The sequence below is a fragment of the Dama dama genome, chromosome 30, assembly GCF_033118175.1.
Source record: "Dama dama isolate Ldn47 chromosome 30, ASM3311817v1, whole genome shotgun sequence".
NCBI lineage: Eukaryota > Metazoa > Chordata > Mammalia > Artiodactyla > Cervidae > Dama > Dama dama.
The window spans coordinates 87879845-87898251 of record NC_083710.1 but is presented as its reverse complement, the minus strand read 5'-3'; the positions used below and the strand labels follow the sequence as shown (position 1 = coordinate 87898251).

The 18407-nt window shown below is 49.9% G+C and overlaps 1 protein-coding gene across 2 annotated transcripts in view; it reads right to left on the bottom strand.

The window, feature by feature from the left end:
* The window catches only part of COL4A2 (collagen type IV alpha 2 chain), a 167106-nt gene that overhangs the window by 101578 nt on the left and 47121 nt on the right, over positions 1-18407 (bottom strand). For both annotated transcript variants that reach the window (XM_061133259.1, XM_061133258.1), the window contains exon 4: positions 14265-14345. In XM_061133259.1, coding sequence (XP_060989242.1) covers positions 14265-14345 — 81 coding nt within the window. The remainder of the gene's footprint in view (positions 1-14264; positions 14346-18407) is intronic.

Sequence of the window (18407 nt, the reverse complement as noted above, 5' to 3'; positions counted from 1 at the left end):
CTACTTGAGGGTCTGCAGATGGCTACAAATCCTTCTTCATCAATGCTATCCTCAAAATAAAGTCCTAAAAATACCAGCGGCAATTAACATTTAGACATCTCGTTTTTGGCTAATAGCCGTTTCACGGAATGTCTGTGTTTGAATTAGATCAGTATTAAACAAGTAAAGAGAGATGAAAAAAGAGGACCCTCACTTCAGATCAGAAACTAGCTGCACCTTTCAAGATGTCACAAGAATTAAATTCTGAGTTGAGGTTAAAAAATCAACTGCACAAATGGAAGACCAATAATCACAAGACAAAAAACAAGCAGCAACACAACAAAAAACTTCCTGAAAGAAAAAAACGGAGTTTTGGGTAGAAATAACACTGCTCGTGAGCCAACGCAATAATGTGATGCGACTGCACGACAGAGCTCCCAGACCCACAGCACCCAGACCAGGGAGGGTGGTCACGCGGCTGCTAGAAAGCCAGGTTCAAACCCGGAGGCCAGGACCCCGGTAGGGAAGCAAGGAACTCGGAAGAAGGGGATTCGAATCTGGGGTCAGGAGGTCGGGTGCAGGTAACGCAGCAGAAGACACTTCAATATGAAAAAGGTTCGGAGAGCATGCTCTTTCCTGAGTTCTGCTGAGATCCGTGGATTCAGAGGACAGGGAGCTGGGGTGGGGGCCAGCCGAAGGACGAGGGAAGAGACAGCGCACTGGGGTTCCAGGAGCTAGAGGCGGCGCCGGGGCGTGTGAGGTTGCGTGTGCTTGTGGGGTGGCGTGGGAAGGCGGGGCTCCTGTTCAGGAAGCGGGCATGTGACAAAGCCAAGCCTCTCCGACGGCGACAGCGTCACGGCGCATGCTGTGGTGGGGGCCACCTTCCGGGTGCCGTGACGGCCACGCCGCTCCCCTGCACCGTCTGTGAGGAGCGCTGGGATGTGCTCTTATCCGTGGTATTGCATCTGGGGTCTAACTGTGACCAGGCCAGCAGGGTCCTGTGGGGCCTTCCTGGGACCCCTCACCACCCCAGCCTCCCCTGCAGCCCCTCTCTGAAGATAACACGTTGGTAACAGTACCCAGGTACTAGCATCTGAGGCACATTTCCCGAGTTGTGTTACAGATGCTAAAACCCCCACCAGACGGAAGAAACTAACTACTCGACGACCAGGAGCCCCCAGACCCGCTGGTGCCTAAGGACAGGTTACGCTAACCCCCATGACACCACCTTGCCACCTCACCCCCCACCAGAGACTGGGACACGCGCTGCTCACACGCCCCATGATCCCACTCCGTCACCTGGCCTTAAAAACGCTCTGCGGAGGCCCTTCGGGGACTTGGGGTTTTCTGGGCACGAGTCACCTGTTCTCCTTGCTTCTCTGCTCCAAACTGTGACTTTTTGGTTTGTTTATTTAGCCTCACTGTTCATTGGAAACACGAACTGCATTTGGTAAAGTAACAATGATCGAAGCTCACCTAAAGCTATTGATGTATCTGTCTTGTAACCAAACGCGTCCACCTTTCCTGGATTTCAAATGAAACATCCTAATGCTGTTATTTAGTCCTGGTTGTCTCTAGCTGACCGGGACTTTAAAAAAAGTGACTATTCAAATACAGTACTGCTGCACGCATATGACTTTATTCTACAACTTGTAGAGGTGAATTATATGTCTTCGGGATGTTCTCTAGTTCTTGTCTATATAACACTTGAGGAGAACAGCCTGATGTCATCCCTAGGCATCTCTTGATTTCAAGATATACTCTTCAAAGGCAAGAGAAACACCGGCCGGAGGAGAAATTCTTTCTAAGAAAGACGTGGAGCTGACAAGTGGACCGGAGGACATCTCCTCGGGGCTCAGCTGTGCTCCCTCCACTTCTCAGCGGTGGCGCGTCTTACACTGAGTTTCTTTTAAGTGAAGCTGTGGAATCAATCTCATTGTCTGGAAATTTTAAGTGGGATTTGATGTTAAGCGAGAATCTCAAAGGGAAACTGTGGTTTTGAAGACAAGTTGAACTTTCTCAGTTCAGCTTTTAGGAGGCAGATTCTTTTCTCTGCAGTAACGTATAACGTGTGTGTGCTCAGTTGTGTCCGACTCTTTGCAACCCCATGGACTATAGCCCACCAGGCTCCTCGGTCCGTGGGATTCTCCAGGCAAGAATACTGCAGTGGGTTGCCACTTCCTTCTCCAGGGGATCGTCCAGAACCAGGGATCGAACCCTCGTCTCCTGCACTGACAGGTAGATTCTTTACCACTGAGCCACCTGGGAAGCCCCAGTATCATATTATATTTTTCATTAATTGAGTAATTTTTGTAGTGAATTTTACTCTGGATATGTATGAATCTATTCTGAGTTGTGTGTTCATTAAAGAACCAGGAAAGCCTGTCCTCCTTTCTTCTCTGGAGTACTCTTAGAATGAATATTCCGAAGTCTCAGATGTATTCTTCAGTCCTTCTGGGGTAAGAAGTTGGGGGGGGGGGGCGGGGGGAGATTTGTCAATGTACTACCCCAACACTTCTATCATTCTATGATGAGAAATGCAAATATTTGTAAAGTATCAGGTGTTAAGTGATGAGGAATTTCTCCCAGGCTTCCGAGTGAGGAAACCACCTCCCCAGTTTCAGCTTTCTGCTTCAATCATCCAGCCTCTACCCACCCCGCCTCCACTCTTCCCTCCAGGTTGTAATGGCGTGGCTTCGTGCTGGAGGCTCTCACAGTAAAACCTGTTCAGGATTTGTGAATCTCGCCCTCTGCACCTGCCGAGGTGTAACACCGGCCCCTTCTCTAAGCTGGCCGAGAAGAGTAGAAAGTTAAAAGCCACACAAACAAAAGAAAACTGCTTCACAGTTAGTCACGGGATTCTGTTCATTCTGTTCCAAATCACTGCAAACTCATCAGTCCTCAAAGCCAGGGTCTTTCACTGAATCTCAGAGACACTAGTCTTGTTGGCGGATGCTGAATATGGGCGCAAGGCATGCAGCTGACCTTGACATCAGGGTTCTTTAGAGATGTATCTTCACAAGGCTTAAAGAAGGCCACTGTCACTAACTGGAGTGGATTATCTCAAAAAAACATGCGCGCTAACGACTATCTGCTAGCACTTTAATTTTTATTATGGAGACACCACCTTCACCATAAAATTCATTGTCCTCTGTTTTTTGTTTTTTTTTTTAATTTAGAACAGACTTTAAGTCCAAAGAACAGTTACAGGCCTTACAAAGAAAACATTTTAATAAAAAACATCGATGGTGACAATGCAGCTGAGAACTTACTAGGCTGAAGATGTTCTTTACCCAGAATTAATTATTCCATTTCATTTTGGTTTGCTTTTTTGTTTGTTTGTTTTTGGTTTCAAATCTTTAGGAATTATCTAACCTTTGTGTTTTGAATATAAAAACGTTTGTTCCTATGGCGGGATTTCAATGCCATCCATATAGGGCTCATATTGGGTTCCTGGAAGGTCTATTTCTGCTTCAATTCTTCTAGAATTTAAACTTCGAGGCTGGACACAGAGAGGAAGGAGACAGGAGTATTTTGATCTTTCTAATCAGGGGGGAAATGCGCCCCTTTGAAGGCCTGCCCTGTACTTCCCATATGAGTCAGACATCTGACGACTTGAACGACTTGGCTGTCTACACCACAATGGGCTCGTTCGGGTGGGACGTCAGAGGGCTCAGAATCGCAGACCCTTCAGGCTCCCAGGTTGGACAGTTTCTTAAGAAAATCCTGCCACGCCTAAGGTGTTTAAAAATAAATGTGTATCGACCTGTTTAAATATTAAGTATACATTCACACCAGAGATGTATGCAGCGTCTTTGCCACCGGCTCTTAGGGATACAGGTAGTCTCTCTGATTCAAGGAGAAAACCAGGCAGAGAAAAGATGACCGTCGCCCTGCCCCAGAGTGAGAAAATGTATGCCTGTGCCAGCTGGATTGGTCATTTCTACCATTTTTCTCTGGTTATTATTTACAACCGCTGGGGGAAAATAAGAAGAGTAATTTCAAACATTGGCCAGACAAGCCATAGCTTTCTGTCACAGGTGTAAGAGGGCTTGGACGCGGCGCGCTCAGCCTCTGGTCCCATCCGCCCCGAGGAGCTGGACGTGGGCGCTTTTTGCACGTGCAGACTCGAGGGCTTCAGACTGTCTCTTCCTGCCGGGTGACGGAGGACAAGGTCGGAGGACACGTTTCCATTTCCAGGCGGCATTTAGAAAGCATGTCACGGCTGGCAAGAATTTCGCTCGGGGTTGTTTTAGAAAGCCTGCAAATGTTTACTAAGGACGGACTGGAGGTGAATGAAAGAAAACAAAGGTCTTTGAAGACTGGCATTCCTGATCTAAGAGAAAAGCGAGACGCTTCGGTGCTTTACTTGTCAAAACATTCCATCAGGGTAGGAGACCAGGGCATCCGAAGGCGGAGCTTGAGGTTGGCTCAGAAGCAGAGGACAGCGTTCCTTCTCTTCCCCCAGCTTATCAGGTCTCTTGGGGTCTGTGTGGGGCTTTCAACCAAAACTCAAAAACGGCATCACTAGCGTTACCTGGCCTCTGAACCCACAGACACGTTTCCCTGGGAGCCATGAAAGGAAGCCCAGGTCCCCAGAAGTGTCAGCTTGGGACCGGAACCCAGTTAATCCCTTTCTCACCATCCCCGGTGGTGGTGGGGGGTGTGGGCCGCCGGCCTCCCCGAGGTTTTGCTCGCTGAGGCCACCGCCCTGAATCCACGTGCCCCTTCCCCACGCGCATGACCAGCCGGCTGGCCTGCAGGCTTCACTTCTGTCCTTCTGTATAAACCATACTTTCCCCAACGTCCCAGCTTTCCATAAAAACATCGAACCTCAGTTTATGGTCAAAGGGTTCAGAGAACAGGGACCCGCCAAGGTTAAAAAATGTCATTTTCTCTCTCAAGTTCATTCTCTCTTCTGCCTGAGTTCTGAGAATGAATGCGCTGTGCTTCTTTCGTTTGGATGGAAATTCAGAAAGAGTGATCTTCCCCTGGTATTTCTAGAGAGCTAGACACTTCATGCAAGATATGAATGTTTGAGGCGCTAGGTAAGCATCTTTCTTTAGCAACACCTAGAGACCAGGGTGTAGTATGACTTTTGCATTATGAAGGAATTTGGTCGAGGCTGCCAGAGCGGGATGTGTGTGTGTGTGTGTGTGTGTGTGTGTGTGTGTGTGTGTGTGTGGTTTCTCCAGAAGAGGGAGAACTGGGTAAATAAAATATGAAAACATTTAGATTCTCTCTCTGCACTCAGATAGTGAGCGGCCCATGTGCCAGCATGTCATTATTCATCACAGATAACGGTGCTACCGTAAATATGTCCTCTGCTGACTCTACTGTTTTAATCATTTATTAATATCTGCTCTGCTGTTACCGTAAGCAGCTGTGTCGTGGACAATTGCTGTTGCAGTTGATAAATGCTAGACAACCATCATGACTAATTTCCACCAAGGGTTTTCTTGATTCCTATTATTTAATGATGCATTCTACTGGTACGCAACATAGGAATTCAGGGTAAACTTTGTCATGCTTCATCAGGGACATGACGGTTTCAATGATCATGGAAATAAATTTTTTCTGTAAGTGCTGACTTTCAATCACCCAAGTCTGTGTAAAATGATGTTCTCTGAATCCATGTAGTAGGAAGTATTACAATTTTGTCTTTTTTAAGATTTTAATAATGTAGTCTTCCTTTCAGATAGGCTCCAAACTGGACGTTTATCTAACATACTGTGACTCATGTTAGAATGGCCCTTTGAAATTAAATATTTACCACATTGGGGCGGGGCGCGGGGGGGAAGCCAGGGGTCCTGCAATTGCTTGTCTCTTCTCCAGCTGCACAATTAAATTGTTTCTACAGCACAGGGTCGAAAGTCCTACTTTTAAGAGAATGCTTACTTAACTTTGCTGGAAAAGACCCTGACGCTAGGAACGATTGAAGGCAAAAAGGAGAAGGGGATGACAGAGGACAGATGGTTGGATGGCATCACCGACTCGACGGACATGAGTTTGAGTGAGCTCTCGGGGTTGGTGATGGACAGGGAGGCCTGGCGTGCTGCAGTCCATGGGGTCGCAAAGAGGCAGACACGACTGAGCAACTGAACAACAATCTCGCTGGAAAGACGGCAAGAGTGATGTTATGGTCGGAAGCTGTGGGGGCTTGACCACCGAGGTGTCCTGAACCAGACAAGCGAACAAGGAGCTTTCCCAAGGGGAGGGTCTTGATCGGAGCTCGAGCTGGCAAAGCAAACCCCCTGAGAGGCCTGGGGTTGGGGGGAAGATGAGGGAGAAACCGATCGGGAAACTACTTGTCACTGACTGACGGCACACTCTGCACACCTTCGCCAACATGCCGATACTGGGGTCTCTACTCTTCGACAAAACCCTTCTTTTTGTAAAGATGTAAGCTTAGCAGTTTACAAGTCTTGGTTTGACTTTCACGAAACCCTGATTTTACATTTCAGATTTAATATCCAGGGTATTCTTACCTCTTTTTTCTTTTTTGTATTCTTACCTCTTCACCACCAGTTTACCGTGTATTTCCTCCACTCTCCACCTTGACACTCACAGTTGTCATCTCGATAGTACCCAGTGGCCATAGCGGGCTATTCGGTTTGAATGTTGATTAACCAACATGGGATAAAAATCTAAAACTCAGTTTGTCCATCTCACGAACCACATTTCAAGGGCTCAAACAGCCATGGTGGATGGGGCAGGTAGAGGACACGTCCCTCTTGGCAGGAAATTCTTTCCAAGAGCACAAGGCTGGAGTGTCAGGGAAAGCTCAGGGGTAAGAACTGCTCTATTTGCACCCTTGGCGCCTAGATGGGGTGACGGATGTGCAAACGATATTCACAGAATGAATAACTTCATGTGGCAGCCGACTCTGGCTGTGCGTCACCGACTGCCTGTGTGCGGGGCCATGTTCCCCGGCGTCTCTTTTTTAAAAGTTAATTATTTTTGGCTGCCCTGGGTCTTCACTGCTGTTCGAAGGCTTTCTCTGGTTGTGGTGCATGGGCATCTCATTGTGGTGGCTTCTCTGGTTGCAGAGCACGGCTCTAGGCTACTCGGGCTTCAGGAGTTGTGGCTCACAGGCTCTAGGGCAGAGGCTCAGTAGTTGGGGTGCATGGGCTTAACTGTCCCAGGGCAAGGGGATCCTCCCGGAGCAGGGATCGAACCCGTGTCTCCTGCATTGGCAGGCGGATTCTTTAACACTGCGCCAACAGGGAAGCCCCTCCTGGCACCGTTGTTGGCTAGAAACCACCCCCAACTGACTGGCTCACCAAAGTACGCGCCGCACCTGCTTCCCCTAAGAGCTTGGTGACTTGAGCAAGTTGTAAGTCAAGCAGCTCCTCTAAGCAGGTCTTCAGGACGGGTCTCGCCTTACTCGACCCACGATGCCACCCCGCTCCCTCGGACTTCCCCCACCACGGATCTCACCTCCCGCTCTGTGAGGCTCACGCCGGCTCCCACGGTGCCCGTTGAGGACACCAGGCACGCCCCGGCCTTGGGGTCACCTCTGCTGCTCAGGGGCCCCGCCCCCGCTCACGGAAGCACCGCCTTCTTCCAGACATGCGCCTTGTGCGCAGATGACACAAAATGCAGATTTTGAGGGTTGCAAGAATGTAAAATTCCATTATTAAAAGGAGGCGAGGTTCTTAACCGTGGCAGATATGAAAGAAAGCGTCCCATTAGAAGCGCACCACTGGTGTGCGATGCACGCCTCAGGCGGGCATCGTCCAGATCCGCTGCGGGGCCGCCTTTCCTGCAGAGAGGAGTCAAGGAACTGAGCTGGCTGCAGCCACGACGGTGTCCAGCTAGCCGGAACCACCGCCTTTCCAGACAGGCACTAAAAATAAGCCCGTGATGTCGAAAGTAGGTGAGAGCTATGTGCAGACCAAGGTTACACAAGCCCAGAAGCCAGGCGGGCTTCTGCTATTTCTGAATCATTCTTTGCCCTTTCTGGGCTGTGCACAGCGGACCGGGGGTGTCTTCTGTTAGGTCTGTGGGGCAGACCATTGAGCAGCGCCTGCCCGGAGCGGCTGCAGCGGGTGTGGAAGGTGGCCGGCCACGACAGCACGCTGTGCGTGCTCCACGCGAGCAAGGGTCACGGTGCGGCTGAGACGGGCGGCCATGCGCGGCAGAACCCCCCAGTGGCGGACCACACACCGTGTGTATATACAGCTTGAAGATCTATGCGCTGAGCACCTCCCCATGGCTCCACAGGGACCGACCCGTTTTCAAATTTACATTGAGCTGTTTCACAGAACACAAATCCGTTTTTTTCTATCTCCCAGTTATACACGTTTAAGGGTGCTGAGCAGCAACACGCAACAGGATAGACCGCCTGTTAGCGAGGCCACAGCTCACCTGGGAGAAGACGTGGCCGTGATCCCCGCGGTTCAGGGCCGCTCGGGGCCCCCTCCCCGCTCCCCGAGGCCAGGGTCTCGGTCACCACCCACCTGGGCCGCCGAGAGGGCCCGCGTTCCCCGCGCCCCACCCGTCCACCGCCACCCACCTCCGAGGGCGTTCTGTTCAGCGCTTCCACTCTCATCCCCTTCCTCTCTGCTTTCTTTAACACTGATTTATGTTGTTGAACTGAAGGAATCTTGTGAGGTTAAGAATTATTTGCTCATACTTTGACCCAAGTCCAAGGACCCACAGACTGTGGGAAACTCTTAGCTCCTTGAAAAAAATCCAACGGCCAACTCGTGCCGGCTCAGTCTCTGCTGAAGGGAGTGGGCTGTCAGCCGCACCCTTCCAGGAGCTGGGGCTTCAGTCTCAAGGCTCCAGCTGGCAGGCCCAGGGAGGGCGAACGTGGGGTGACGACTGCCCAGGGTGGGGAGATGCCGGGCCCCTGGCTCAGGCAGGTGGTACAGCCCTGGGACCAGTCACAGCGTGGCTTCTCCCAGTCCCACTGCAGCTTCCAGGGCCGTCCAACCACCTCGATGATTCCCAACAGTGGGGGCTTCATCTGTTTTTGGATTACCAATTTGTGAAACACCCGATTGCCTCGGAAAACAGGTGCCTCATGAAGGTGGATGCCGTTCACAAGTTGAAATAACCTATCTTACCTGAGTTCATGGTAAAAAATCAAAGGGCTGAGGGGCTAGGAATCTAAGTAACTGAATAGTGATTTGTATTGCCCTCAGGTGGAAAAATCTGAGCACTTCACAGCCTTTTCGGTGAGGTAATGCGCACAGGCCAAGGTGTCTCTGTTGTCTGAATCACGGGCCCACCCGCTGTCTCTCCTGTTCCCTGTGCTATGGAGCCTCGAAGCCCATGGAGACACTCACTCTGCTTCAAGAGGAATTCTGTAACAGAAATTCCCCCTGACGCTTGCAGCTTGACCACCTCCGGCCTCCACTGTGTGTACAGAGAGAAGGAAAAGAAAACAGGAGAAGACAGAACCTGCCACACTGCTGGTGGGAACGTAACTGGTACAGCCACCATGGAAAGCAGTCTGGAGCTTCCTTAAAAATACCAAAATGAGAGTTACCGTCTGATCCAGCAACCCCACTCCTGGGCGTACACCCAGAGAAAAGCATGGTCTGAAAGGATACTTGGACCCCAGGGTTCACTGCAGCAATATTTACAATAGCCAAGTCATGGAAGCAACCTAAACGTCCAATGACAGAGGAAAGGATAAGGAAGATGGGGTGCACACATACAATGGAATGTTACACAGAACAAAACAATTCCATTTGCAGCACCATGGATGGACCTAGTGAGGATCATACACAAGTATGATGACATCACTGACATGTGGAGTCTAAAATATGATACAAACGAACTTATTTAGAAAAACAGAAACAGACATGCAGACACAGAAAACAAGCTTACGGTTACCAAAGGGGAAAGTGGGGGAAGATAAGCTTGGAATTTGGAAGGAACTTATACACAGCACTATATATAAAACAGATAAACACAGGTTGACTCTATAGCACAGGGGGCTATACTCAATATCTTGTAATAACCGATAATGGAAAAGAATCTGAAAAAGAATACACCCACACATACACACACATAACCGAAGCACTTTGCTGTACATCTGAATCATTGTGAACCAACTATACTTCAATTAAAGAAAAGGACAGAAAAAGATACAGGGGCCGGATACCTGTGGTGTGGCAAGTGTGTGACCGTTAGTGATGAAGCAAGTCTGAGAATTTAGTTATTGCCTGTCTTTGTATATAGTGGGCTTCCCTGTGGCTTAGATGGTAAAGAATCTGCCTGCAATGTCGGAGACCTGGGTTTAATCCCTGGGTCGGGAAGATCCCCTGGAGAAGGAAATGACAAACCAATCCAGTACTCTTGCCTGGAGAATTCCATGGACAACTGAGCCTGGAGGGCTATAGTCCACGGGGTTGCAAACAGTCAGACACGACTGAGCGACTAACACTCTGTATATAGTGCCCTGTGTGGTGTTGCTGGACTGGACTTAACATTTTCTAATTACTCCAATAGTCTTTCCAGTAGTCACGTACAGATATGACAGTTGGACTATAAAGAAAACTGACTGCCAAAGAATTGATGCTTTTGAACTGTGGTGCTGGAGAAGGCTCTTGAGAGTCCCTTGGGAAGCAAGGAGACCAAACCAGTCAATCTTAAAGAAAACCAACCCTGAATAATCTTTGGAAGGATTGATGCTGGAGCTGAAGCTTCAATGCTTGGGCCACCTGATGTGAACAGCTGACTCACTGGAAAAGACCCTGATGCTGGGAAAGATTGAAGGCAGAAGAAGAGGTCGACAGAGGATGAGACGGTTGGATGGCATCACCGATTCATTGGACAGGAACTTGGGCAGACTCCAGGAGATGGTGAGGGACAGAGAAGCCTGGCGTGCTGCAGCCCACAGGGTCACGAAGAGTCGGACAGAACTTGGCAACTGAACAACTTAGTAGGGATATTGGACATACAAACTCTCCAATAACAAGTCTTAAACTCGTTTTTTAAAGTGCTTTACTATTTCGATTCACAAAGCAGCTGAAGAGAGGCCTGAGAACCAGCACTCTTGAGGCAGGAGAGTGAAATCCCTTTTCCTCTCTGCCTGCAGGCCTCCCCCCGCCACAGGGTAACATCGGTCAGAAGGCCTGCAGACGCAGGTCACTGCAATGGGACAGGCACTCGTCCGAGAGTCTGAGCGCCCGCGTTCTGTTCCGGCCCCAGCTTGGAGCGGGTCTCCGTGCCGGATGTCACTGCCCCTCTGTGAGCTAGGAGGACGAGGCTGGGTCCCCCTGTGGGCCCCCCGGCTCTGACCAGGGAGCCCGGGTCACAAAGACAGCTGGCCTCAGCCCCGCCCCCACCTCCCGCCCCAGCTACTGGCTTGCTGGAATGATCCCCGGGCGGGTGGCTCCGTCCCTGAGAAACAACTCTCCCCCGGTGAGGACCCGCCACCCACCCTCCAGCCTGGCCCGATGCGGTAAGTGAGGGCTGACTCATCCGGTAACACGAGAACAACGCTGGAGCCCGAATCCAGAGCACATTAGCGCTCTCTGCTTGGAGTCCTGAAGTTATTCAGTAACAGAGTGTTTCTGCTGCTGGCTGTCGCCATGGTGAGGAGCACAGGAACAGGACCCCATGCCCGTATAAGGCAGGGCGAGCCCGTGGCTCCGGGAGCCAGGCTCTGCGGCCAGGCGCGGTCGCGGCTGCTCCGGGGGCACCGAGGGGAAGACAGGCGGCGAGGGACCCCAGGGGAGAACGTGGGAAAGAACAGACTCTGCGCCGGCTCTCTGAGCCCAAAGTCCGCCCACGGCTATTTTAGTGGATTCCGTTACTTCTGAAAAATACTATCAGCCCAAAAGGAGGGCAGAAATAGCTCTGCTTTCACCAGAACCGCATCTGGGTAGAGCTGTTAATTGGCAAAGATTTAATACACGTCCACCAGGTTTGTGGAATGGACACAGCGATTCTATGTTCATAGAAGATTCAATAAAGTCTATGCGACTGTCCGAACAATGAATAACTTCAGGAACGCACTGGGCTTACCCCGCAGACAGTGATAAATGGGGTTAGTGATTTTCTTCTCACTGGGTTTTTTTCTGGCTTCTTACTCTCAGTCACTCCTATCACCTTACCGATCAATATTCAACAGCACATGTGAATCAGTCAGGCAGCCTCAGTTAGAACCACCCAGCTTGGATCTGTGTGGCCCAGAAAGTGACTTTAGGTCTCTCTTCATGACTCCAAACACCCCTGCCATCCCGGTATGGGGTGGGGGGCGGATCCCTGGCCTTGGTTCTTGAACAAACTACCTAGACAACTGCTGAGTCTCAATTTAATTTGATTTCATTTGATAATCTGTCTGCAGATTAAAGTCAAGCCCACACTAGGTTACTCGTGTTAATGAAATTAACCAGAAGGTGTCACTTTCTGTGTTCTGGCAAGGCGGCGAAAGACTCAAGGCATTTTCTTAATCAGGGATGACAAGGAAATAACGCCTGTGCCGTAAACTTACTAAATGAGAAAGACCTGGGGACCTGCAGAAATTCTCTTCTAATGATCTCTTTGAGAAGACCCTTGGTGTCCTTTAATAATCCACTGCTGTGCGGACGGTATCGCATATGGAAATGATCAGAGGGAACTATCTTTATGGAAGAAAAATGTTCTTGTAAAAGCATCAGTGTTCGCATACTGGTTCTACGTTAGCTAATTGCAAACAGTGAGAAACAGCAGACCTGGTCCCCTTCTACTTGGCCTGTCAGGGCTCTCTCTGGTGGGTCCCAGGGAGAAGAATGGTCCAGAGCCGGGCTCCCTCCGACACAGGCAGGTCTCAGAGACACATGCGATCTCAGAGCGCTGGTTTCTCTTCTCTGTGCCCGTATAAGGCTGAGCGAGCCGAGCTGGGGAGGCCAGAGCCTGCAGTCAGGGCTTCCGCCACTGCTCCGGAAGCATCGCTGGGAAAATCTATAGCCGGGGACCCCAGGGGAATTTAAGTCTCAGGGAACGGCCTCCATATATTTAAAAATACTTCTTGTGAAATGCTGAGAAAGCATCCTCAACTAGCAATTCCTTAAGCACTGAGTCCCCACCGAGAGCAGAGGAAGCAACCACAGCAAAAACTGACGTGATGCACACAGCCCCTGGAGACTTGCGGGAGCTTCGATCTCCAGGCAGAAGACCACTCCTCCGCTGTGATCATTGCCACCGAAGTAACGGTCAGCTGCGTGTTAGCACATAAGCTCCCCGCATCTATAGAGGGGGACCCGTCACACCTTTGGCCATTTGACTTCTGGGGCGGGGACTGGGTCTGGAAGGAGGCAGGACCCGACACCCAGCCACAGGGCTGGGTCCCCAACCAGTCATCTCTTCTTCCTGGTGGGTGAGGGGGGGACGTGGCGACTTAAAACGCTGACGCAAGGGTTCAACTTGCTGAAGCTCATCGGGAACCCCCGAGGATGGCTATGATTCCCGATCCCAGCGAGGACAGGGAGACGCAGGCGAGCAGTCCCAAAGGCCTCTCACTACCTGACGTGGGACTCGGGTGAGCCCTAGAGCAAACGGAATTACCCCAAAGCGTAAGGACTCCAAAGACTTTGTGTCGCAAGACGAAAAACCACTCCCTACACTGCCACATACCAAAGAGGGCTTAAACACACATGAATATAAACAAACCTTTTAACTTCAACGATGCCTAGACTCAAATATCAGCTTTAAAAGCAACACTTGGATGAAACATGTTAGAGTATCAGGTCTACATTTCAAACTTTGCCAGATGTTGTGATAATTTGGGGCGACCTTTTCTCTCTGACTTACCTGTGAAGTGCCTTTACATAAGGGGCATTCAGGGAAGATGTGGGATAATTTTAAAAGCCAAAGTGATTCTCAGTGGTTCAATGCCAGCACCGTCTAGTTTAAATAGATACCAGGGTATAAATACAACTATGTATTCTTGGTGGGTCAATGCCAATGTCCTCTAGTTTAAATAGATATCAGAGTATAAATGCAACTGCTTTCTTTATGCAATATTTTTACAAAATATATGTTTATATACACTATAAATATTAAACATAACTGTGTTATGTACACATATATGCACACATGTGTATTTATGACAATGAGCAAGAGAGAAGATGCTTGAGAAGGTCAACACTTCTCAATTTGTTAAGAAAGTGGTATAAATAGACTTAATTCTGCATTCTATCATTGCTTGCTTCGTGGACATAAACTCACCTGTATTAAATTTCTTACAACTGTATGCAAATGACTTAAGCAGGTGATATACAGCACTTGGTACAAAATGGAAGTAAAACGAAGATAGTATTTATTGCAACGTCATGACTCACCCGGCCTCCTTTCTCGGGGAAGCACTGGCAGCCCCCGCTGCAGTCTCTGCCTCCACAGGGCACGTCCAGTTTCTTCACGCCCTGCAGAAACGAAGCACAAAACACAGAGAACATTACCTACTGCCCTCCGACCGCAGGGCGGGCCATAATGCCACCTGCTGACAGTCCTTCCACGTCTAACAACTGTTCAATCAAAACATTCACCCAGTCTTTACAGAAACAGAATTCAGCTTTTAGAGCGGTTTGAGGTTCCTGAGAAAAGGTATGGCGGTTTCACGCACAGCTCCTTCTGCCCGCACCTCCCAGCCATCACCACGCCCCCCACCAGATGGGCCGAGTGTTACGATCGACGAGCCTCCACCGATGCACCACCACCCCCTCAAGTCCACGCTGACATCAAGGTCACCCTTGGTGCAACACATTCCAGGGTTAATTAGCCTTTTCTCAGTGCCTACTGAGCGCCAGATGCCAAGTTGGGTCCCGGGGCTCAGAAGTCAAGGAGAACATTCTCCAGGGATCCTGTGTGAAGCGAGCCTCGGATAAGGTGTTAATCGCTTTATTTTCAAGGAGGAACTCCAGGCTCCGTTCTGCCTGCAAAGGTGGGGGTGGGTTCTGGGAGAGACGTCCGAGGCTGGGGTAGGATGGTTTGGGTGACTGCCCGTGGCACTCTGCAGGGCCTCCAGACAATGCCCAGACGTAATGAATTGCAGGGAGGGCGGTTCCATTCTAGAGGCAGAGTTTGCAAATACCCCTGGTGGGATGACACGCCCTCCCCTCCAGCACAGGGAACCACCGTCCATGGAGAAGCCCCGCCCTTCCCTTCCCTGAGACATGCTAACTTGGGGTGCAGAGAGGGCAGGCTGGTGGTGAGGTTTTTCCTAAGTGTTTATTCAGCTGGGTTGGGGTGACATCATCGAACTTTTTGCCAGTCCCTGAGATGTCCCTCTTTGATGACTTTAGCGATAACGGGGAATTCTCTGGCTAGATGATTCCAATGAGGAAAAAAGGCATTTCTTGCCCTCTGCCTCAGTGTTTCAGGCACGAGAGACTGACTGCAGTTTCAGACTTGCAGACTGGACCATGTCTGGACATGCTCCGTGTCCACAGGACTAAGCGTTTTGAGTCGGAAATGACAACCAGCGTGGCCCCTTCTCCCCTCTCTGACCAGCCCAACGTCACCTCTGCACGCCTGCAGCCCCATCCCACCCCCGCAGGTGAGTTAGTGTGGCCGGTCCCCGGGGGGCCTCCATCTGGCTCCTCACTCTTGCCCAGGTGGTCTGGAGCCTGAAGGGAGTCGATCTGGCGGGGACCCTGGGCGCAGTGAGCCCTGGTGAGCTCTCGGCCAGACCTAAATGGTGCAAGCATCGGCCCCGACCACAGAAACCCCTCCAGTTCAACAGCATCGCATTTCCCCAGGGCAGCTCCTCTCCTTCCGAGTTAAGTCCCAGTGAAGAAAAAGGGGGTCCCTTGGGGACGCTGTCTGAAGTTTTTCTGTCTGGTTTTTGGGCTAGCACATTGGTCAGCTTTCTCCCGGTTCCCCAGGGTTTGAGGGGAGATGCGGATGGGGCTGCCTGGCCGCCTCGACACCTCCTGCCAGCATAAGCCTCCTGATTGGTCAGTGCTGGGGGCACATGTGAGCTCTGACTCCACGCTGCCTGGGGAGAGCTGACCCTCGACCTCCTCAGAGACGCAGTGTCCTTCTGTAGACAGGATACATCCCTTTGCTAAGGACTTTCTATGGAAGGGTGGTGTTGCAGTTTCACATTTTTTTGTTGTTGTTCTTATTCCTTCCCTAATCTAATGTTGGCTGCATCTGTCACTACTTTGAAGAATTGAAAAAAAAAACTGAAGATCTCAAACTCTTTAAAGAAACCAGCACCTCTAAAGTCTTCTGAGACTCTTGGTATCCTCCTGAGCTGACTGAGGCAATGAGAGAGCCTAAGGGTACACATGAATAGGTAAGGGGCTTCCCAGGTGGTGTTGGTGGTAAAGAACGTGCCTTCCAGTGCAGGAGACGCGGGTTCCATCCCTGGATCAGGCATATCTCCTGGAGGAGGACATGGCAACCCACTCCCCTACTCTTGCCTGGGAAATCCCATGGACGGAGGAGCCTGGCGGGCTACAATCCGTGGGGTTGCAACGAGTTGGACACAACTGAAGCAATTTAGCTCACACGCACAAACATGGATAAAGTCCTTTCATGCCCTCCAAGTGTGATTCTAGGTACTTGCCCATTTTTGTATGGCTTCAGTGTTTAACTACAGTGGGGCTCATTTTTAAACCGCCTGACCCTGGATATTTGGTGTTTACACATCCAGCTGCGGGCCAAGCCGACGGTGTGCGGATTATCCTGAGCGCCGAAGTGAGGAGCCTGGACGCACCGCGTTGGACTTTGTCCTCTGCATGACCAGGACGCGAATAGGTGTGCGGGCCAGGCGACCTCTGCTCACACAATCACGATTCATTTACCAGTTGCTCGGAAAGGGTAGGGGGACTCCTCAGGCTGAAGTGAGAACCATACCCTCCTATTCCCCATCTGGGGTTTCACATGTTATTTTTAATTTTGATTTTAAAGCCACTTGCCAAATCCTTGTATATAAATCATGGTCGAAACGACTTTAACAGCTTCAAATCGACCTAACAGACTTTCTGTTCTAGCTCTAGGATATGCACTGGATTTAGTTATAGAAATGCGCTCGTAACCCACTCAAAATTCAACAGTGCTTTCTGCTTTGGGAACAAGGCTTGCAGGCCTGAAGACTCCCAGTCTCCATACTTGTCAGCCATGAGCCCAGGGCTCAGATACCCTGACTCAGGAGGTGGGGGAGACATTGTTGAGAGGTAACCCTCCACCTGATAAGCCAATTTCCATCCTGGAAGTTCCAGCTCTTGTTTGTGTGTGTGTGTCTGTGTGTGTGTCTATGTGTGTGTGTGTATGTGTCTGTGTGTATGTCTGTGTGTGTGTATATGTGTGTGTGTCTGTGTGTGTGTGTGTCTGTGTGTCTGTGTCTGTGTGTGTGTCTGTATGTGTGTCTCTGTGTGTGTGTTGTGTGTGTCTGTGTGTTTGTGTGTATATGTCTGTGTGTATGTGTGTCTGTCTGTATGTGTGGTTGTGTGTATCTGTGTGTGTCTGTATGTGTGTCTGTGTATGTCTGTGTGTGTGTGTGTCTGTGTCTGTGTTTGTGTCTGTGTGTGTGTATATCTGTGTGCATCTGTGTGTGTCTGTGTGTGTGTGTGTGTCTGTGTGTGTCTGTCTGTGTGTGTACATGTGTGTGTATATGTGTGTGTCTGTGTGTGTGTCTGCGTGTCTGTGCGTGTCTGTGTGTCTGTGTGTATGTGTGTGTCTCTGTGTGTGTTGTGTGTGTCTGTGTGTATGTGTGTGTTTGTGTGTATATGTGTGTGTGTATGTGTATGTCTGTGTGTGTCTGTGTGGTTGTGTGTATCTGTGTATGTCTGTGTGTCTGTGTGTGTATCTGTGTGTGTGTATGTCTGTGTGTCTCTGTGTGTGTGTATGTGTGTTTGTGTGTATATGTCTCTGTGTGTGTCTGTATGGTTGTGTGTATCTGTGTGTGTGTCTCTGTGTGTGTATGTGTGTGTATATGTGTATGTGTGTCTGTGTGTGTATGTGTGTATGTGTATGTCTGTCTGTGTGTGTGTCTCTGTATGTATATGTGTATGTGTATGTCTGTCTGTCTGTGTGTGTCTGTGTGTGTATATGTGTGTGTGTATGTCTGTGTGTGTGTGTCTGTGTGTGTGTATGTGTGTATCTGTGTGTGTGTCTCTGTGTGTCTGTGTGTGTATATGTGTATGTGTATGTCTGTCTGTGTGTGTGTCTGTATGTGTGTCTGTGTATGTCTGTGTGTGTATCTGTGTGTGTCTGTGTGTGTGTATGTGTGTGTATATGTGTGTGTGTATGTCTGTCTGTGTGTGTGTCTGTGTGAATTTCCACCAGCATCTCACACACCCCACAGAGGGCCCTTAAGCATTCCAGCAGCAACAAGAGCTCTAAGCACCACCTTCTGGAATGTCAGATCTCCAGGATGAACAGGAGTACTTACTTCTCTGGGGCAGGGCATGTGCTCTAGACGTTTCTTAGAGGCTGAACAAGTCTCAGGCTGAGCCTTGGCATTCTCTGGAGACGAC